The sequence below is a fragment of the Sardina pilchardus genome, chromosome 9 (genome assembly GCF_963854185.1).
Source record: "Sardina pilchardus chromosome 9, fSarPil1.1, whole genome shotgun sequence".
In the NCBI taxonomy this organism is placed as follows: Eukaryota; Metazoa; Chordata; class Actinopteri; order Clupeiformes; family Clupeidae; genus Sardina; species Sardina pilchardus.
The window spans coordinates 30,540,616-30,562,805 of NC_085002.1; the positions used below are offsets into that span (position 1 = coordinate 30,540,616).

Here is a 22,190-nt window from a genome sequence, read left to right on the forward strand (position 1 = left end):
AGATTCAAGCCAAATAGTGCCCATCCTAGAGGTTGGCATTTTCTATGGCACAGTAATAATAAGTTATAATTCTGAGAGTAGATGTACTCATGTGAATAGCCTGACTATGACCCAATAGCAGGTCTGAATTCTCATAATTGAAGGTGTATATTAAAAAACAATGCAGTCAATCAACAGAGCAAGGGGGTACATGTGAGTCATCTACAGTTTTTGTTACTCCAGTTTTTATTTTTTTTTCCCCCCATTAAGTACGTTTCTTATCTTCCACAGCTACCTGTGAGTGTCTTAATGTGAGGTTTAATTTTAGCATGAGTAGAAACCAGTTTCTCTCTAAAAAGGAGCCTTTGATTCAAAGTTGTGTCCTATAACTTCTCACTTAAGTTTGGGCATGGCAACGTGTATTTTTGTGTTTGTGTTTTGAGGACACATGCTTGAGGACTATCTCTTTTGTTCTTGACGGTAGCCCTAAACAACAGGATGTCCTGGCTTTAAGCCTGTCCCATGCAGGCATCCGGTGGCTGGACTTGGCTCTTGTGCATGAGTCAGGACCAGGGCCCGGCAGCAACACTGTCTGATGGCAGGCTGCCTTATCCTGATCAGTGACTCAATCATGTTTGCACCCCTGTACTGGCTAGATGAAAATCAAATCCATTTATTGCCAAGATAAGAAAGCATGTGTGTGTACAGATGATGGGCCCTTGGATTGTGCAGTATTTGCCCCACTCCAATTCAAATTGTGTTTGTTGTAGCAGTCTCTTGCTTCACTGGAAAATGGCTGCAATAATTCGTTCCAAAGTGCACAAAGTACAAGATTTATTGTTGAGGGAATTGAATTTGATGAAATGTGGTTGTTCAACATTCACCAGGAAGTGCACTCGTAATGCTTGTGTGATGTTGGTATTTGGGAAATGACCATTTAGGGGAATCCCAACATTCAATATTCCCTGATGTAATCACTCACACATTGTGGACGTAACTGGGGTAAAACACTACCCCATCCCAAAATAAAGAACTATGTTATCTTAAGTATGGGGTTGCAAGGTTGGCCTCAACCCTTGTTTAGAAACACAATGTGAGGAAATCCTTGGTCATTACTGTTTGCCACAACAATAGGGCCAGATGCACCCATTTTAATCAGCAGTAAACGGTTCAGGATGCTCACTTGTGTGCATGCTTCAGAGGGTTAGTTAGCACTCTTCAAAGACCACCTCGACTTTTGTTTATTGTTTGAGAAACGTTCACTTAGAGAGACTGCAGTGAAAGAGCCACCTCTTAATTCATGGCCCTGGTGGTAGTAAAAATGTTTTAGCCTGCTACAAACAATTAATTGTTGTCATGCTAAAGTGCTTGCATACTCATACGCATTTCATTTCTCTGCTATGTCTTCAGGAATTGAGCCTGTGGGGAACAGGGTGATGCGCCCTGCTGTCTTCACTGTGGATTCCTTCAGTGCTGGCCAGGGTCAGGTCACTGTTTACATTGAAGACCCCGAGGGCACCAGGGAGGAGGTGAGCTCAGCCATGTCCTGCCTCCTTATAGAACAGACATCAGCCACACTCCTCTCTCTCTGGCCTTGAGCAGTATATAGAACAGACATCAGCCACACTCCTCTCTCTCTGGCCTTGAGCAGTATATAGAACAGACATCAGCCACACTCCTCTCTCTCTGGCCTTGAGCAGTATATAGAACAGACATCAGCCACACTCCTCTCTCTCTGGCCTTGAGCAGTATATAGAACAGACATCAGCCACACTCCTCTCTCTCTCTGGCCTTGAGCAGTATATAGAACAGACATCAGCCACACTCCTCTCTCTCTGGCCTTGATCAGTATATAGAACAGACATCAGCCACAATCCTCTCTCTCTGGCCTTGAGCAGTATATAGAACAGACATCAGCCACACTCCTCTCTCTCTGGCCTTGAGCAGTATATAGAACAGATATCGCCCACTCCTCTCTCTCTGGCCTTGAGCAGTATATAGAACAGACATCAGCCACACTCCTCTCTCTCTGGCCTTGAGCAGTATATACTGTAGAATAGATATCGCCCACACTCCTCTCTCTCTGGCCTTGAGCAGTATATGGAATAGACATCAGCCACACTCCTCTCTCTCTGGCCTTGAGCAGTATATACTGTAGAATAGATATCGCCCACACTCCTCTCTCTCTGGCCTTGAGCAGTATATAGAATAGACATCAGCCACACTCCTCTCTCTCTGGCCTTGATCAGTATGTCTTGACCACTACCAATCACCATACCAGTACAGCTACTCTTAGGGCACTTGACCACTACTAATCACTTGACCAGTACAGCTACTCTTACAGGGAAGCTACAACAGGCGCATAACTGAAGCGTTCCGCTTGCAACACGTAAAATCCATTTTAGAAGACTAGTCTATTTTTTTCGAATGTACACACCACTGTCGCATCTGGTGTAGCTACTTACATTGCTTATAGTGATTATTAACTGCTGCAACATGCGCTTCGCGAATGGAACGCTTCAGTTACGCGCCTGGTGTAGCTTCCCTGTTAGGGCACTTTGTCCACTACCAATCACTTTACCAGTACTCTTAGGGCACTTGCTTTGCAGCTGAACTCTGAACCATGAGGTCATACCTGGAAGTGTTGTTGACTGTAATCAGAGAGGGTTAAAGCGGAGATGGTAATGAAGGATCTTTGCTGTAATCTTTAACTAGATCATGATGCATGAGCTCATCCCAGAGCTCTTCTTTAGGGCGGTACTGAAGCCAACTCTGCTGCAGTTATCGCACCAGCCAAAAGAAAAGCTGAATGTTGATGTTTGGATTTAATGCAATTCATACTACAAGGATCTCAATTGTTTTGTAGGTGAAGGCCGTTCCCAATGAAGGCAAGAAGACATTCAGTGTAACTTACATCCCACAAGTAATGGGAATGCACAAGGTGGGCAGAGTTCAGAGATCTGTGTGGTTTTCTTTGGTATTGTGATGAAGTTGTTGCTATTTGGACTCAACACACATCCTCTTTTGGGCCTCTGCAGGTGACTGTGCTCTTTGCTGGCCAGCAAATACCAAAGAGCCCATTCGAAGTGAATGTGGATAAGGCTCAGGGAGACCCCACCAAGGTCATAGCTAAAGGGCCTGGCCTTGAGCCATTGGGCAACATTGCTAACAAGCCCACCTACTTTGACATCTACACTGCAGGTGCATTGAATCACCATATTATCCAAGTGTTTATATTTATTCTGTTTTTACACGTCTTAAATTTACGAGCATAACAAAATGCTGCATGCTAAAAGAATGTGTTGTTAAAATATATTAGAAATGATGAGTGTATTTAGTTTTTGTTGTCCTAGAGTGCTTATTTTAACAGAGAACTAAATGTTCCCATCAAAATCCAGTATGTGATTCTTGTTTCCTGATCACAGGGGCCGGAGTGGGTGAGGTCACAGCGGTCATCAAGGACCCCCAGAGCAACAAGAACACAGTGGAGGCCGTCTTGGAGGACAAGGGAGACAGCGTGTTCCGTTGCACCTACCGGCCAATCCAGGCTGGCCCCCACACCATCACAATCACATTTGGTGGCATCGGCATTCCCAAAAGCCCCTTCACAGTCAACATTGGCCCAGGTACCCCAATTGCGTCTTCCCTATAGTTGTCCTTTCAACCAACAGAGAACAGGTTCTTGAACTGGTTCTGTTCAGAATGCTTTGAACCTACAGTATGTGTTATTTAGTGAACATAGCCTACATTGGAAGGGGAGAGACTACGAGACCTTTTCCCCCTTTTTTTTAATTGTGTGTTTTTCATAGTATATTCTAAAATATCCACAATTACAAATATTCTTATTTTAATGAAAATTCTAATATTGACTGGCGTCAGAATATATCCCATTGCGCTGTTTTTTGCCTAATCTGTCATTCCTATACAAGCATCTGGTTGTGATAATCAATGAGATGAGTGAGCAAACCACAATTTTTAAATTTGGTTGCTTGAACCATAAGACATTCATTTCTAAAGGAAGTTTAAAGAAGAGGCACAGCGCAGAGTGCAAGTCCTTAAAGACTCACCCACGACTTGGTCTTGCCCCCTCAAGGACTCGGTCTTGACTCGGTCTTGGCTGCATTTAAAAACCAACGGTCTCGGTCTTGACTCTGTCTTAAGACTGTAAAGACTTGGTCTGGACATATGCGCTCTCGTCCCTAGTTGCTTTCACAACTGAACTGTGGAATGACACGTCCACTTGGGTTCACAGGAATCAGCGGAAAAGAGACTGTTCTCTGTTGGGGCCTGATAGTGGCTGAAATGTGAAGATGGGTTCCTGGTCGTATTTAATGATCTGCTTTCACACCACTGACGAGGAGGTTTATCTGGCATAACCGTGACCACGAGATCAGTGAGTGTAGAAGGGTTGTTAGCAAGCAAGGTTGTAAGGGCAAAGCTGTCTTTTGATACCCACGCTGTATTTCTCTTGCATTCTTACAGACCTTTACAGTCTTTATAAAAAGCTATAAAATGCCACCACTCTTAACCAGCTGTGCAGGTTTCTCTTTTTTAGTGCCAAGTTTGTGAAGTCTGATTTTGTGGCCTTCATTTTCACAGCCCTAATCTTTAAGCACTGACATTATTGGAACGTTAAAATATGTTATGTGGAGGCATTAGTGCAGTATTTTATAGACTAGCATCAGCATCCCATACATTTAATGTGCTTGAAAGAACAGATAAATGTTTTCTTGCATGTCGAACCTGAACACTTGGGTAGAGTCCAATACATTTTTATTTACGTTTACCTGGATTGCTTCTATATTGACAGTGAGGGAGTTTTAATCGATAAGAAAGAAAAAGGCCATAGTATCACACAGATCAGTGTGTGTGTGGTGTTGCTCCCTCATGTGTACCCATAAAACATAAAACACAAGCTGTTAGGAGTGGGAAGCTAGTATCTGTACGTCCACCAGTGGTTCTGTGCATGCGGCCAGAGATGAAGATATGAGAGGACTGGTGTTGAGGGGAGAGCAGGAGAGGAGAGGACAGGAGTGCTGGCACTGGGACATAGGGCTTGTAAAACACCAAATTCCATCTCTGTGAGGCAGCTTTTCCAACACACAGCTCCTCTCTCAAGCAATCTTTTCGCAGCACAGTGCTTTAATTGATTTTCCAAAATAAACTGGGCTTTTTTTCTTGTCAAAATTGTGCTTTTTAGTATTTCTATGCCGCGAGTTTTCATCTGTGTAAATACATCACACACAAATAAACCTAAATGCCTAAAAATAACCACTGTACAAATCTCTGCAGAATACAGTCCTGCTGAGGAGACATATATGCAAAGGCATAATATATCAAGGCCATGTGGTGCCATATATCATATTTTCTGGTGTTTACTAGCCATTTCTCAGTTATTCAGTTCCTGTCTGTTTTTGCCTTTGCACTTGTGCTTTTACACTTGTATAGATGGATCAGCAGCTCATAGTCATACATGTGTATGTATGCGTGTGATTGTATTGTAGCCTCCAATCCAAATGCCTGTCGTGCCACGGGCCGTGGGTTGCAGCCTCGAGGGGTTCGTATCAAGCAGACCGCTGATTTTAAGGTGGACACTCGGAATGCAGGGAGTGGGGACCTGAAGGTCTCAGTCAAAGGGTCCAGTAAGTAGTCACTACATCAGTTGAATGTTGTTTGTTGTTCTGTGTTTATTTGCAGCATCCACACCACATTCTGATCCTCTCCTACTCACACAAAACACTTTTATGAATGTATTAAGGAATACGCCATTTTCCTCAATAAGAAATTAAGCTTGCATTAAATCTTCAAAATTGGCATGTGTGAAGAATGTTCTAGATTATGCAGCTACTGATTCGATGCTCAAACACATAAGCTGAAGCCTGATGCTGTGGATAATGCTGCTTTGCAAGATGTTGTCTTTTAGTGGGGTTCATTGTTCCAGTTTGTCTGTGTTAGTTGTCATGAGGTCAGCTGTGTTTCTTTCCCTGTCTCAAACAGAGGGCCAAGATGAGCTAGTGAAGCAGAAGGAATCACTGGATGGTGTGAATGCCTTTGAATACTACCCACTTACGCCTGGAAAGTATGTAGTGACTATTACATGGGGAGGAGTGCATATTCCAAAGAGGTGAGCACTTATTAAATCAGAGCCTATACATGCATGCTCAGGCAGATGAATGACCAGTCACAGATGCTTTTGTTCATATGCTCACTTCTTTTTCTCCTTGCTGGGAAGTCAGCCATTTGAAAGCATTTAAAATGCATGTTTAAGCTGTAACTGTTGCTGCCACAGAATGTTTGAGACGGTGATTTCACGGACAAATTCCCTGAACAAGCACCATATGCTCCTATTTGTCAGCTCCCATCACAGCAGCCTCATTTTCAGAGCGCCACAACGTTTGAGAAAGTTTAATGATGACTGGTGGTAGTGATGCAAAGCGATCTAAAAGGCCAGCTGAGCGAGTGCTTTGGGGCTGAATGAATGGCGTCTGCTCTGGTAGGCAGAGGAAGGGAAGGGGAGCAGGAGCAGAAGCAGGGCAGGACAGGGCATTACCTCATGCTCAGCCTGCCGCTGCTGTCTGGAAAAGCAGCTCCACAGGGGCCCCTGGCACATAGGCCCTGAGTGTGTTCTGCAGCGCTGGAAACAGTTTAATGTCTTCACACACATTTCCACAAGTTCACTGCCGCTGTACCCAGTGAATAGCAGTGCAGACAGCTCTCTTTAATGGGCATGGAGCCCTGAACATGGGTTGGTGGTGCTGGGTTTATTTTGTTTTGGTTTTGGGGGGAGGCACAGTGTTGGTGATGACTGGAGGAAATGGAATTATTTTATGACCTGGGAAGCTTTGTGTGCTGCTGGTGCTGAGGGTTGAAGAGACAGTCAGTCTACTACCAAGTGTTCACCAGGCATGAAGTCACATTTCCTTATCGGAGAGTTTGACCTAAAGGACGGAAGATAAAGAAGTATCAGTCTTCCTGAGATGCCAACTAATCCTCTCCCATGTGACCAGGGTGCCCAGGTGACTTCCCACATGAGAGGTTAAGAGTACAGCAGCAGAGGCTAGGATTGGCTGAGGCCAGGTGTGGCAGGTGTGGCAGGTGTGGCAGGAACAGAGTGAGTGTGCTGAAATGCTGTACCTCCCAGAGAGTTGAGGCCGGATCAGCACAGTTCCAGCCCTGCTCCTGTTCTCAGCTCTCCCCTGCTCCCTCCACACACCAGCTCACCTTAGTGCAGCTCCCACCATTCACAAACACACACATTCATGCAGCCATACACTCCCTGCACAGGAACTTTCATCACATTCCTGTTCTCATTTGTTCATTCAGAAAGTAATTGAATGAAGCAATATTCTTTTTTTTATTGTTATTTTATTATTATTAATATATATATTTTTTTTATGGTTACAAGCAATTCCGGACACTTTTACAAACTCTCAAATTGCGCTAGTTTTTACAGGACGATTGTTAACTTATTACCTGGACTATTCTCTTGCTGGTTAAATAGATAAGCTGTGTCCACACAATCAGACATGTTGTGTAATTGTTCCTTGGCAGTCCCTTTGAGGTCCAGGTGGGCTCTGAGGCTGGGCCACAGAAGATCCGAGCCTGGGGCCCAGGACTTGAAGGAGGAGTGGTGGGCCGGTCTGCTGACTTTGTGGCAGAATCCATTGGCACTGACGTGGGAGTGCTTGGTAATATTTCCTGTTTGAACTCCTTAATTGTTATAGATTATGTAATACATTTATGATTGAATTAATCATTAAATTGCAATGATGGGTTATCAGGGGAGCTCCCAGATTAACAGCTATCCTGTAACATATGACAAACTCACTCTTACAGCACATTGGCTTACCATTAATTACTTGAACATGCCAATTCCTGAATGATTTTTTTTGACTGACTGGAAATCGGTCATAATCATCGGCAAAATGATGAATAGAATTTTTAGTCCTTTATGTTCAATTTGTGGTTAAGCTTGCTTAGCTCTCTCTGTCTGACTCTTGCTGTCTGTTGTAGGCTTTGCTATTGAGGGACCTTCCCAGGCTAAGATTGAGTGTGAAGACCAGAACGATGGCTCGTGTGACGTGAAGTACTGGCCAACAGAGGCTGGAGAGTATGCCGTTCACGTCATGTGTGATGATGAGGATATTGAAGACAGTCCATTCATGGCATACATCATCCCTGACAACAAAGCCAACAATGTTGACCAGGTGAGCACTCCATCTCTTTGAATTTTGAGAGCGATAATCTCAGTGTAGCCTTCTTACCATTCCACATACCTTTGAATATACATAGAGGTAGTTTGGTCAAAATTCCAAGATGCAAAACTTCCTATCTAGAATACTAAACAATAAACATATCATCTTGGTCACAACTGTATACGCTTTCACCCATATAGCTTTTTGATTTTTTTTTTTAAATGTTTAAATATTTAGATAATACATCAGGATGAATGCTGCAGTATTGTATTGTTTGATATCCAGAGGGGGCTGGTTTGAGTGTGTTGGTTTGTTTGTTTCAGGTCAAGGCTTATGGCCCTGGCCTAGAGAAGACTGGCTGTGTCATCAACAAGCCAGCAGAATTCACCGTCAGTGCAAAGGATGCAGGGAAAGGTCCTCTGAAAATTATCGCACAGGTAGTGTTCTCTTCCCCTGTTCTCAAAGGACCAATACAGCACATGTTCAGCTCATTTCCAGCTGAATCCGCTTATGTTCACTAAAATCTGATGCTTTGTGCACCAAAGCCTTTATCCAGTGATTTTAATATTCACGCTTCTGTTCTTCTTCTCCAAGAATGCAGATGGTGTTCCAGTGGACGTCAAGATGAAGAGCAAAGGGGATGGAGTATATGCCTGCTCGTACAATCCCACAGAGGCGGTCAAACACACTGTGGCTATCTCGTGGGGAGGGGTCAGTGTGCCCAACAGCCCCTTCAGGGTAAGGCCCCCCACGTCCAGGCCAGGTGGTCATGCGTTCTCTTACTCCACTAACCCCTCAGTGCAGTCTGCGGGGCCTCTGTCTCCCCTTAAGCATGCCTCAGCCAATGACTGCACTGTAGACTCACTGCAGTCCAAAGTTACCACCACACAATTGAATCAAGTCAGCTCAAGTGTAGATCCTCTGCTGCTTGAGATGTCTCAGAAGAGCAATAGTCCAAGAGACCGCAGCCCACTTAGAGGAAGCCCAGCGCAGTACAGTCTGTCTGTAGACACTGTGGACTACCCTGGGGTGCAGGAGCCAAAGACCAGACCTCTAATCATCATGACTACTTACGCAGCCTCTCGCCATTCTACTTCTACTCGCAAAGAAATATGCTAAGTGCTAATATGCTGCAGTAGCCTCCTATGTGGTTGGTGTCTCAAGTATGTAATTATCGTCCTACAAACAATTCATTAGAATCATGTCAGTTTTTTTCGAAAGGTGCTAAACAATATGATTTCACTGTGTTTCTGAGCAAAAGAATGGGATACTTATTTCATTTTTTTTATTTAGATTGGACTGATCATTTCATTAATAGTTATTGTATTCATAATCTAAAGATAATTTTGTTTAATCTTTTCCCCATTTAAGTATTCTTTCTATATGCTTACCTCACAATACTAAAGGAACACGCCATTGTTTGAGTAAAGGCTCACAACATGCTATCTGGCGACAAAAGATTCCATTCACTGTGCTAAGCTAAGCTAGCAGCAGCGGTGCTGCCAAACTAAGACCATGCATGCGCTGAAACCAAAATGCTTTTGCCCTTTTATCTAACCCTAGGGGAGACGGTGAATAACACAATTTCATAAAACAGTGGCGTTTTCCTTTAAAGCATGATATGTCTGAAGTGTGATTCCAGGAGTGATTGGTTTAATTCAGTATTATACCATTTTATAACTATACATGGAATTTGTAATGATATTGATGGGAGATGAATGTCAGACGTGTTATGACAATCTTCAAATGACTGTGACGGCTGTGATTCATGGCACCAGAAGCTTTACCTGTGGACCGGAGGGGAACATTTTCAAGGACATCATCACCTGGAACTGAAGGAACAGCTATGATGTTTTGCTTCGATTTTGTCATATTTGATGTACAATATTAAGAACATGATTTTGTGTCTCTATATGAATGTTAGCCTATTTGAAATAAATTTGAGGCAAATGTATTTTTTAAACTTGTTCGTTTTTATTTTACTCAGAGTTCATCGTAATTGTCTTCAGGTCATTCTTGTTTGTATTCAAGCATGTGGCATTGCCTGTAAATTTTGGGTGATTTATTTGATTAACTGTTGGATGAACGTGAAGTGGAATTGTATCTGTTTCTGTTTTGGTGTAAACTCTGAGACCCTGGAATCATATCTTTAAAGATGTGTTTGTTTTGCTACGTTATCAATAATTGCTAGCTCTTAGCAAAGCTTTCCCCACCATATCACTGTGTCATGTATTGTCTGTTGGTCAAAGCACATTGTACCGTCCTGATCTAATGGTGCTCCTTTCCTCTCTTACCATTGTCAAAATGTGTGTAGCATGCTTTTTGTCAACTAACACATCTTTAAATGTGCAATATATTGGTTATGTCAAATCAATACAATTCTGAAAAGAATGCTGAAAAGATGAAGTTGCTCAGTATTCCTGTGCAATCTCTGCTCCTCAGTTGATTATTTCAGGTGATTTGATTTCTTAAGGGCCTGAAAAAAATACAAAAAATGCTAAATGCAGAACGATGAGACCAATTACTTTATATACTACACGTAACTGTTGGATAATGTAATCTTTTCAGCATACCTTTTGGAATTTTATTGTTAAAGTATGTGATCCTTTATAGGCTTTAATTTTGACCATAGCCATCTATATATTGCACTTTTAAGTAAGTGATTTATTTTATCATTTAGTTGTGCATGCACTCTTGGGCTCTTGAAATAATGTTGGACTGCTGGCTGTTAATCAACTTCAATAAAATGTGGTGTTCAGGAGTATACTTATGTTTATACGGTATGCTGATGAGCGTTAAAGACTCACTCTCACAACTCACACGGTTGTTTTGTTGCAGGTCAATGTCGGGAAGGGAAGTCATCCACACAAAGTGAAGGTGTACGGCCCAGGAGTGGAGAGGACTGGACTCAAGGCCAATGAGCCCACTCACTTCACTGTGGACTGCACTGAGGCAGGGGAAGGTATGGCCATACACACTATGGTTTCTTTCGTTATGTGTTTCTGTACTAATTAGTGTCAACTTGTTATTTATCAAGTAATGAGCCAACCATTCTGAACCAATCTTTCCTCTTCAGGAGATGTAAGCGTGGGCATCAAATGTGATGCTGACATGATCAGTGACAAAGAGGAAGACCTTGACTTTGACATCATTCCTAACGCCAACGACACCATCACAGTCAAATACGTCCCCCCTGCAGCAGGCCGGCTCACCATCAAAGTGCTGTTCTCTGACCAGGTGGGAGGCCTATGGGAGTCGCACATTGTGCAAGCGCCAAGAGAACTTTCCAGAAGGAGAAGCTGACTCGCTGCTGTTGTGCTTAGGATTTATTAAACAAGTTATTAAACAAGCTTGAATTGCACTTCAGACTTTGCCCTTTGCCTAGTGTTAGTGCACAAATAGCATAAAACAGGGCTCTACAAATGTTGGTAACTGTACTATGTGTAATCTGCAGGTGAATGGCCAGTATTACTGTCGATGAAGTTTATTGAGTGCCATATCACGGTCCCCTGTGACCACTCTTACACAAATGTAATAATCCAAATGTGATTCCTTCTTTAGGAGATCTCCGTTAGTCCTTTCCGTGTGAAAGTGGAGCCCTCTCATGATGCCTCGAAGGTCAAGGCCGAGGGTCCTGGCATCGCAAGGGCAGGTCAGAACACTTGTGACTGACCTTCTGGACTTTGCTGTCTGTGTCTACTGAGATACTTTAGGAGAATAAATGAGTGCAACAGACTATGACAATCGGTTTGCAGAAGATCTGCAGTGATATGATCTCTCTCTCTCTCTCTCGCTCTGTCTCTCTGTCTCTCTGTCTGTGTCTAATGTTTTCTTGTTTTTCTTTTGTGTAGGAGTAGAGTGTGGGAAACCCACCCACTTTACTGTGCACACTAAAGGGGCAGGCAAAGCACCTCTGGATGTCCAGTTTTCCAGCTCTGCCAAAGGTCAGCCTGTCCAGGACTTTGAGATCATCGACAACTATGATTACTCCCACACTGTCAAATACACCCCTGTCCAACAGGTATGCTGTCCCAAGTTTCCAGTATGACTCACTGGTGTGCTGACAGTGGAAGGTTATCATGGTCACAGTGTGATCGAATCTTACACAGATGTCTCTCTTGGAAATACTGAGATATTTGTATTTAACGGAGTTGCTTTCATGGATCAGTTTGTAGATTGTTATTCATCTCTATCTGAAATGTGATGGAGTAATTGATGTTCTAGTGCAGTTCACATCTAAATGTGTGTTAAATGATTTACATGTGATGCTGGTATGTAACCGCAAATGCATTTTGCCTTAGCTGTTGTAATGAATGTAATGGCTGTTGTAATTTCACACTCAACTTGCACCACAGGGTGAAATGGTTATCACTGTAACGTTTGGAGGTGACCCCATCTCAAAGAGTCCCTTTGCTGTGGGCGTGGCAGCCCCATTGGACCTGAGCAAGATCCAGGTGGATGGACTGGACAGCCGTGAGTGCACCAGCTCATTCTGTACTTTCCTTTTCTGTGTCTCAGCATGTCAGTACGTCCATCATTTAGCATGTGGCTGAAAGAGCAGTGAGGAGTTAACCCAGAATGTTTTTTTCCCCCGAAGTGCTTGTGCATAGCCTCACGAGAGACATTTGAGCGGCAGGTTTTGTAACACTGCTGTTCTGTGCTCTACAGGAGTGGAGGTGGGTCAAGATCAGCAGTTTGTTGTGGGCACCAAAGGGGTGGGTGGCCAGGGCAGACTGGAGGTGCGCATCAGCAGCCCTGCCAACAGAGCCGTGCCCTGTGAGGTGGAGCCCCAGCCCGGGAAGGCGGCCAGTCTGGTGAAGTACGTCCCCAAAGAAGAAGGGGTCTACACCGTGGAGGTGTGCTACGATGGCAACCCAGTGCCGGGGAGTCCCTTCCCTGTGGAGGCTCAACTGCCACCGGATCCCAGCAAGGTACATAAAGGAACAGACAAAACAATCTAAAAACCTTATTATTGTGATGAATGTTGTGCCCTACATTTCAAATGGGTTTTCTGTGTGTTCTTTGTTTCCCCTTACTTTTTGCTCACGACAATCCTTGACCGTCATGCTCATGTTGGTATGAGGGGGGTGGGACAATGGTGTGATGGCAGAGAAGCATCAGAGTAGCACAGTTGTACTGAAATGCTTTCCTCTGGTTTCAGGTGAAGGCCTTTGGTCCTGGACTGAGGGGAGGTCTAGTGGGGAACCCTGCTGAGTTCACCATCGACACTAAGGGAGCTGGCACCGGCGGACTCGGCCTGACCGTGGAGGGTCCCACAGAGGCCAAGATTGAGTGCTCAGACAACGGTGATGGCACCTGCTCCGTCTCCTACCTACCCACCGAACCTGGAGAGTACCTGGTCAACATCCTGTTTGAAGACACGCACATCCCAAGTTCCCCATTCCACGCTGACATTCAGATGCCCTTCGACCCCACCAAGGTGGTGGCGTCAGGCTCGGGGCTGAAGCGCGGCAGGGTGGGGGAGACGAGCGTCGTGAACGTGGACTGCTCTCGAGCAGGACCTGGCCAGCTGGCCATGGATGCTGTGTCTGACGCGACTGGAGCTAAGGCCAAGACCGAGGTTCTGGATAACAAGGATGGAACCTACACAGTCACCTACGTTCCCCTCACTGCAGGCATGTACACGCTCATGCTGAAGTACGGGGGGAAGGCTGTGCCCAACTTCCCTGCCAAGGTGGCCGTGGATGCTGCTGTAGATACCAGCAAAGTGAAGGTGTTTGGAGCAGGCGTGAAAGGAGAAGGTACGTTTGAGGAGCGTCTCAGTAGAAATAAGGGGCTTACAAAACAACACAAGCCAAGGACATAAACAAAAAGACTTCCACAGCAAAACAATAGCTTAAACAATTTAGAAGTACAGGTTGGTCCAATATGGTGGATCATGTCTTGTTCCATCTGACCATCCTAATATGCATTGGCTTATGTTCAGCTCATTTCTCTTTTTAAAAGTGGAAAGTCGATATTGTTGTTTTGTACTTGTTTTGATTGTTCCCATGACATCACCGGCCTTTCATGGTTTCTTATTCATTTAAAATATGGATATTCAAAGGCAGGTCAATCAAAAGCTATGTCTTTCACTTTGTCCTGGTCTTTTGGCTTTTTGAATTTAACAGCTGTGACCTCAGCCTACTGTAAAAAGAGAGCATTCTCCTGAACAGCCATTTTGTTGAAAGAACTCTCCCTCTACTTCAAAGCTGTATAGTTCAATGATGACAGTTTTATAAACAGTTGTATGGCTCATGAAAAAAAATTGTCGTCATCTTCTCACAAACCAAGAGTCAGAATGTCGGCTTCTCTTCTGTCTACATTTCTCATTTGGGTTTCTTTGTGTCCTCCCATTGGTCTGGCGTAGGGGTCTTCAGAGAGGCCACCACAGAGTTCACGGTGGACGCTCACCCTCTCAGCAGATCAGGTGGCAGTCACGTCAAGGCACAGGTGACCAACCCCTCTGGTGCACTTACTGACTGCAGCATCACAGACAAAGGAGACGGGACCTACAATGTGGAGTACACACCCTTTGAAAATGGTAAAAACCAACAGTGTGCCAATCCAACACAGCCCAACCAACGGTCCTTTGAGCTGGCAGAGCAACTGTATTTGAATCACTTTTGTTAACTATTGTTATAGGATGATGACCTGTATTATTATTTGTTCTGTAGTGACCTCTGAACTGGGTCTTGTTTGGTTTTCTCCAGGAAATCACAGTGTGGAGGTGCTGTACGATGACACCCCAGTTCCCAATAGTCCATTCCAGGTGGGAGTGACTGATGGCTGTGATCCAACGCGTGTGTTGGCCAAGGGCCCAGGGTTGGAGCAGGCCCTGACCGACAAACCCAACAAGTTCTCCATCATCACCAGGTAACCCAGCTGCTTCACATTACTAGCCAACTGTACATTTGGCACTGCATGTTTCCAGATTTTGCTGAATGGTGTTTTTCATGTTCTCTCCTCGTGCCAACAGAGGGGCTGGTATTGGAGGGTTGGGCATCACTGTTGAAGGCCCCTCAGAATCCAGGATGTCATGCAAAGACAACAAAGATGGCAGCTGCAATGTAGAGTACACTCCCTATGTGCCTGGGCTGTACGATGTCAACATCACCTACGGAGGGAAGCACATTCCAGGTACTACAGTATAGCATCACTTGGTGAACGGCATTTCGTTTTTAGCTCTGGTTTAGTTCAGGAAGCCATGTTGTAGAAACTTTGCGCAAGCATTTTCAATGTCATTATAAATTCCCATGCCAGGAATCATCTATTATGGGCAGGGAATAGCCACCATATATTTTCCTATGATACTCCTGCATCCTTATGCAGTATTAGATAGTGCTGTAACAAGATCCACAGCATTCTTATAAACCACGCTGGTTAGCCCATTTTCTATAGTCATTAATGACATGCTTGCGTAATTGGACACCTGTCACCATTCCAGAACTGCACGGTTTGGAGCTCTTCCACAAGTGAAGGAAATGACCCTCCTAAATCCCACTGTGTGTACAGCACATATTGGAGTAGTTTGCACATCTGGAGAATAATCGTTCAGACTGCAGACTGCATCACCCCCAAGATAGTAATACAGTTTGTCATGTTTGGGTTTTATTAAATGACCGAGAAGCAATGTGTTTTGTGTTTACATTGTTTGCAAAGGGGATACACCACATCATTTGCAGTTCCTGTATTCTGTATAATAATATATATGGGCATATTTATGAGCAACACTCATAAGACTAATACAGAAGTTATTTTGTATGAGGGTGTTTGGACACAATCGACGAGAGCTACTTATGGGCTGAGAATGTCAAGCATTTCTGATCATCAAACAAAATAGATGAGAAAGAAATAAGTGTGAACTGTGCTTTGTTAGTGCTGAACATGTGAACTGTTTAAATACCTGTACATTGTCTTCTTGTTGGTTTGCAGGCAGTCCTTTTAAGGTGCCAGTGACCGATGTGGTGGACTCAAGTAAAGTGAAGATTTCTGGGCCTGGAGTTGGCTCAGGTGTCAGGGCTAAAATCCCTCAGACTTTGACTGTGGACTGCAGCAAGGCAGGTGTGGCCCCCCTCTCTGTGGCTGTCACAGGACCTAAAGGTACGCATGTCCAAGTGCCACACTTAGTCTGCCATGACACCAAATCACACTAATGGCTGCAGCGCTTCAGTGATGTGTGGCGTGATCTTTCTATCCAGACCTTTATTTCTACATTGATACCAAGAGCTTTTGTGTGTGTGCATGTAGGTGTTGTAGAGCCAGTAGAGGTGACTGACAATGGAGATGGCTCCCACACCGTAGCCTACACCCCCTCAGTAGAGGGACTCTACTCACTGGCAGTAAAGTATGCAGATGAAGAGGTTCCACGCAGGTGTGTTCCCCCTCTCCACACACACACACACACACTCTCTCACACACACACACACACACACACACACACACACATACTGGTCAAGATCAATCAATGACAATATTAATGTCCATGACGTATCAGCACAGTGAAGCCTTTATTCACACACAACTGTTTGCTTGAAGCATGCCACTCTGTATTACAGCACCCCATCAGTGTTGTTGTAAAATGTGTAACCGCCTCCTTTGCCTCTCATTGTTCTCTCTCATTGTTCTCTTAGCCCATTTAAGTTGCGGGTGCAGCCCACTCATGATGCCAGTAAGGTGCGGGCCAGTGGTCCTGGGCTCACTACCGGTGTGCCTGCCAGCCTGCCTGTTGAGTTTACCATCGATGCCAAAGATGCAGGAGAGGGCCAGCTGTCTGTGCACATCACTGTGAGTGCCTCCTCACGCCTTCTCACCACTACCCAGAATGCACATGTGTTTCCCTCGCCTCACCTCGCCTCTCCAGAGAACCCAGTGACCGTTGTATTAAAGTCTGGATTATGTACTTGGCTGAGGCCTCCATGGACATGCCTCTCAAGTCTTTAGAGTTTTAGTGCTCCAGCCTGGAGCAGAACTGCTTTTTCACAATCCCATTGAGCATGGGCTACCATGGGCTATTTTTCACTGGGCCTCAGCGTGGGCTACCATGGGCTATTTTTCACTGGGCCTCAGCGTGGGCTAACATGGGCTATTTTTCACTGGGCCTCAGCGTGGGCTAACATGGGCTATTTTTCACTGGGCCTCAGCGTGGGCTAACATGGGCTATTTTTCACTGGGCCTCAGCGTGGGCTAACATGGGCTATTTTTCACTGGGCCTCAGCAAGACATGTTGTTTGTGTGCAGCTTTAGGAGCAGCGGTTTCATTAGAAGGGGATTCTACACTCTGACTTGACCTTCACTCAAGCCAAGTGTCTGTCCTTAGTGGGAGAGAGAGAGAGAGAGAGAGAGAGAGAGAGAGAGAGAGAGAGAGAGAGAGAGAGAGAGAGAGAGAGAGAGAGAGAGAGAGAGAGAGAGAGAGAGAGAGAGAGAGAGAGAGAGAGAGAGAGAGAGAGAGAGAGAGAGAGAGAGAGAGAGAGAGAGAGAGAGAGAGAGAGAGAGAGAGAGAGAGAGAGAGAGAGAGAGAGAGAGAGAGAGAGAGAGAGAGAGAGAGAGAGAGAGAGAGAGAGAGAGAGAGAGAGAGAGAGAGAGAGAGAGAGAGAGAGAGAGAGAGAGAGAGAGAGAGAGAGAGAGAGAGAGAGAGAGAGAGAGAGAGAGAGAGAGAGAGAGAGAGAGATCCCTCAGACATATCCCTGAGTGGACCTCAAGCTCAGTGTAATCTCACATACTGTACACAAATGAGCCCACCATCACTCATTTTGCACTCTTCAGTAATGGGGGAAACCTCGCTCTTTAATTACAGTAGCCATAAAGTACCCCAGTCAGTGTTTGGCCTCATAGGCTTGTGCAGGAAGTGATCTCACTGTATCTCAGTTCAGCACTTTGACCAACATCTGGTACTCTTTCTCTTTCCTACTTTTCTCTCCCTTCCCTCCCTTTCTCCTTGTAATTGTCTTGCTTTGCTCTTGCTTTCTGTTCACTTTTTTCACTATTTTTTCCTGTCATATTTCTCTCCATCTCTGGCTCACAGAGGAACTTGTGTCTGCAGCGTATTCAGTCATGCAGTCACTCAAAGGGGCTTGGCGCACAATAGCATGGAAACATACAGTACAGTGCACTACAGATGTAATAGAGCATGGAGTGGAGAAGCAGACGTGGTGTATTGCTGAGGCAGCATGAAAACATTTATGGCATAGTACACATTTTGAAACGGGGCCAGGCACATATACATGACATGACCAACATGATGGTGAAATCACACACACACACACACACACACACACACACACACACACACACACACACACAGATTGTCACTCTGACCCAACAGACTAATTCAAGGTTTGACAGGGGAATGTGGATGGAGTGTGTCTCAAGCTCTGTACTTTGTTATAGGATCAGGACGGTAAAGCCAAGAAGGTCAACATCCAGGATAACCGTGATGGGACCTACAAAGTGTCCTATGTGCCGGATAAGGTGGGCCGCTACACTATCGTCATCAAGTATGGTGGAGACGAGATCCCCACGTCCCCTTACCGCGTGCGAGCCACCTCCACTGGGGATGCCAGCAAGTGCACAGTCACAGGTGTGTGGAAGCTGACCTCCCTCAGTAGCATTAGATTGTCATCTCTCTTGTCATAAAGTAATGTTGGCGTAGTCAGACCGTAGTACACTACATTTTGGTGGTGCATTTCCAAGACAGGGTAAAGCTTTATCATCACTTATCTTAAGGACAGTTTCCATTGAATAGTCCTGTGTTTTAGGATGCATACATATGGGAGATTAAGAAGTTCCAGGGAAACATGGTACTTGTTTTCACTTTTCTCTCTGCTTGTCAGGTCCTGGTATCGGCCCCACCATTGGCATTGGAGAGGAGGTTGGCTTTGTGGTGAACACCAAGGGTGCTGGAAAAGGCAAGGTGTGCTGTGTGGTGGTCACCCCCGATGGAACTGAGGTGGAGGCAGAAGTTATAGAGAATGAAGACGGAACCTTTGATATTTTCTACACTGCACCGAAACCTGGCACGTACGTCATCTACGTACGCTTTGGTGGCGAAAACATTCCTAGAAGTCCCTTTAAAGTCACGGTGAGATATTATTCATGCTTTTTATCAGTGTTGGAGTGACTGGGAGTTAAGAACTGCTCTTAATACTGACCACACCTCTCACTACTCTTTTCTGATTGACATTTAGCTGTGGTGTCTGTTCATGTGCATATATTGTAGCTCTACAGAGATGACCTGGGGTGGAGGACTAACAAGTCCTCTGTTCATTTACAGTTATGTTGAGAATGTCAGGATTGACAGTATTGCTCAATGAACCACAGTACAGAGTGCAGTCATACAGTATGTGAGGGTGGGAATGAAATGTAAACAGTCCTGGGCATGTTGGTATTCCAGATGTCTCAGCATGGCATTTTTTTCAAGACACATACCTGCTAGTGTTGTGGTCAGAGCATGTTGTGTTTTTATGTGTCAGCTATTAATGACTGCAAATGTGAACTATTAGAAGGTTGTGTATTGTCAATACCCGGAGACATTTTCTGTTTGGGGATTTTGTGCAGTGACCACGTGTGGGGTGTGTGTGTGTGTGTGTGTGTGTGAGAATGTATTTGCTAACCTCCCATTTGACTCCCCTCAGGCGACAGATGAGGCTCCTTTGGTGCAACAGCAGGCCACTCATCAGCAGCAGATGGCTCCAGGAGCTGGTTTCCAACCCTGGGTAGAGACACATCCACTCTTGTACACTCTCTCACATGCTCTCCCACAGTGGCACAGCCTCCGCTTTATCTTGGCCTGCTCCTCTGCTACCTTTCTAGATCTCTCACTTCTATTAAGGGCTGGTTGAATGCACTCATGAGTTTCCTCGTCTGTATGGTTTCCTAATGAAGAGATACCTTTGAAGATGCATATAAACAATTTGACTAACTCGCCCTTTTTAACTGCTTCTCTCCTCATTGATGCCAACACTGAAGTGTAGTTGATTCCATGGAGCCTCACCAATCATTCTTTGCAGGGTTTCATCTCCCCTCTGCCTTCTGCCTGATGCTCAGTTGGCCCTAGTCTTGAGAGCACAGGCTTATCCTGAGTTTAGTTGAGGCTGTCTTCAGATCTGGTGTGTAGAATGGATCACTTTAAGCAAGATAGCCAGTTGTCTTGCTTGATTTGTGAAGGAAAATGGTGCCTTTAAATGGCCCCTCCCTTGCCTCATGCCTCCAGGGATGGCACCACACCAGACATGGAACATGTGCAGCCATCTCCGTGTTCCCACGCTACAGGGGAAGTGTGGGAGCTCTATCTCCAGAGAAACAGGAGCAGAGATACTATGCTGATTGGGCTGATGTCTGAGGAGGATTGTCTGAGGAGAACTGCTGCACTGCACAGATGGCCTCACGATCACCCACCTTCTATTTCTAGCACGCTTACTCCAGCTGCAGTGTTTGTCTTTCCTCTCTCTATCTTTTTGGTCCTCTTTAGGACTTCCAGACCCTCTGCTTTTCCCAGTCGGGTGAAGGTCAAATGTAGCTCCTCTTTTTTTTCTTTCTGTGATTTCTGTACCCGTTTTTGTTGGTGTTTCATGCACGCCCCAGCTGCTGCTGAATCACCACAAGTCTGGTCTCTCTGGCCCCATTTGCTATGGCTGCCTGGTTCTGTCAGAGTGGAGGACACTGGACGGTCGTGGAGAGGCCTGCAGTATATACCATCCTGTGCATCATACTGACCTACTGTACCTGTTTCTTGTAGGTGACTGATGGCTCGTACATCCCTGTAAACAGCATGAATGGAACAGGCTTCAGGCCCTTCGATATGGTGATTCCCTTCACCCTCAAGAAAGGGGAGGTCACAGGTAAGATGGCCACAGATTGCTTTTGGGGAAGTACATGGTGTTGTGCTGTTGCCCTGACCTCTGTGTGATCTCACAAGGAATTCCAAATGCGAGGGTGTCCAACAAATGTATGTTTGTATGTATGTATGTATGTATGTATGTATGTATGTATGTATGTATGTATGTATGTATGCACGTATGTATGCACTATGCACGTATTGCTTTGTCCTCTATATGACAAACTAGAATACGGATTCCTTTTCTTTCTCTGTAAAAACCATATCACTCAACCTGACACTGGGTATAGAAGTTGTACAGAAATTGTAAATGTAACATGATGGAGCCTACTAGCCTAAAAGAGCTCTTGTCAGACTAACAATACAGGAGCCTTAGAAAAGCATTAAGAAGTTGGCTCTCCTGTGGGGAGCGAGGGTAAACAAGCCACAAAGCTGCCTGTGGGAAGGCCCCCTATCCATCTAGATATACAAAAGCTACCAAAACAAAGGTTCAAAACAATACCTTTCAAGACCAGTCATCACTAGGAGCCTTAATCAATGCCTGCATGTTTTTGCTTGCCCAGGAGAGGTACACATGCCATCAGGGAAGACCGCCCAGCCTGAGATCATTGACAATAAGGATGGCACCGTCACTGTCAAATACGCCCCCACTGAGGCTGGCCTTCATGAGATGCACATCAAGTACAATGGCACTCACATTCCAGGTTTGAGCCCGTTTCCTGTTCTCTCTGCTAATGGTCTGTCCTAAAAGGTCCAGCTTGTCTGCTGCGTGTGTTCAAGGTAGAGTTGTACCAGCCACCGGAAAAAGTTTCACACCGACATCCCTCCACAATGCAGTGGACATTCCCTGTGATGAATTTCCTGTCAGAGGATTCTTTTGTCTTGAAGTCATTCCATGGTGTGGAAATGTGTTGTTGGGCCAGAGGATGAAGTGAGGACTCCAAGCCTTTTAAGTGATTTGTTTAAACAGAATGAAAGCCGAGGACAAGGGGTCTTGTGGGGTAGAAAATCATTTGGCTTGTGATTTATCTGGCGTGGTGAAAGAGTGCTCTTGGGTGACATCAGGCCTGGGGAATGTGAGCGGGGTGTCTCCACACAGGATGCATGAGCCGAGGGCTGGGCTGTGGGCTGCTGGGCTGCTGGACGCCTGTCAGAGCCTGCTCTGGAGGGGAGGGGCTGCT

At 45.1% G+C, this 22,190-nt stretch overlaps 1 protein-coding gene across 1 annotated transcript in view; it reads left to right on the forward strand.

The window, feature by feature from the left end:
• The window catches only part of flnbl (filamin B, like), a 53,582-nt gene that overhangs the window by 16,978 nt on the left and 14,414 nt on the right, over window positions 1-22,190 (forward strand). Inside the window, exons 5-32 of the mRNA XM_062544689.1 lie at window positions 1,390-1,508; window positions 2,846-2,920; window positions 3,018-3,180; window positions 3,405-3,605; window positions 5,484-5,621; window positions 5,977-6,103; window positions 7,531-7,667; window positions 7,993-8,186; window positions 8,498-8,611; window positions 8,769-8,912; window positions 11,013-11,136; window positions 11,251-11,411; window positions 11,736-11,826; window positions 12,026-12,195; window positions 12,530-12,647; window positions 12,843-13,105; window positions 13,336-13,936; window positions 14,545-14,718; window positions 14,888-15,050; window positions 15,154-15,314; window positions 16,110-16,277; window positions 16,425-16,548; window positions 16,808-16,961; window positions 18,564-18,753; window positions 19,007-19,254; window positions 19,808-19,888; window positions 20,911-21,013; window positions 21,573-21,713. Of these exons, the coding sequence (XP_062400673.1) occupies window positions 1,390-1,508; window positions 2,846-2,920; window positions 3,018-3,180; window positions 3,405-3,605; window positions 5,484-5,621; window positions 5,977-6,103; window positions 7,531-7,667; window positions 7,993-8,186; window positions 8,498-8,611; window positions 8,769-8,912; window positions 11,013-11,136; window positions 11,251-11,411; window positions 11,736-11,826; window positions 12,026-12,195; window positions 12,530-12,647; window positions 12,843-13,105; window positions 13,336-13,936; window positions 14,545-14,718; window positions 14,888-15,050; window positions 15,154-15,314; window positions 16,110-16,277; window positions 16,425-16,548; window positions 16,808-16,961; window positions 18,564-18,753; window positions 19,007-19,254; window positions 19,808-19,888; window positions 20,911-21,013; window positions 21,573-21,713 (4,647 nt within the window). The remainder of the gene's footprint in view (window positions 1-1,389; window positions 1,509-2,845; window positions 2,921-3,017; window positions 3,181-3,404; window positions 3,606-5,483; window positions 5,622-5,976; window positions 6,104-7,530; window positions 7,668-7,992; window positions 8,187-8,497; window positions 8,612-8,768; window positions 8,913-11,012; window positions 11,137-11,250; window positions 11,412-11,735; window positions 11,827-12,025; window positions 12,196-12,529; window positions 12,648-12,842; window positions 13,106-13,335; window positions 13,937-14,544; window positions 14,719-14,887; window positions 15,051-15,153; window positions 15,315-16,109; window positions 16,278-16,424; window positions 16,549-16,807; window positions 16,962-18,563; window positions 18,754-19,006; window positions 19,255-19,807; window positions 19,889-20,910; window positions 21,014-21,572; window positions 21,714-22,190) is intronic.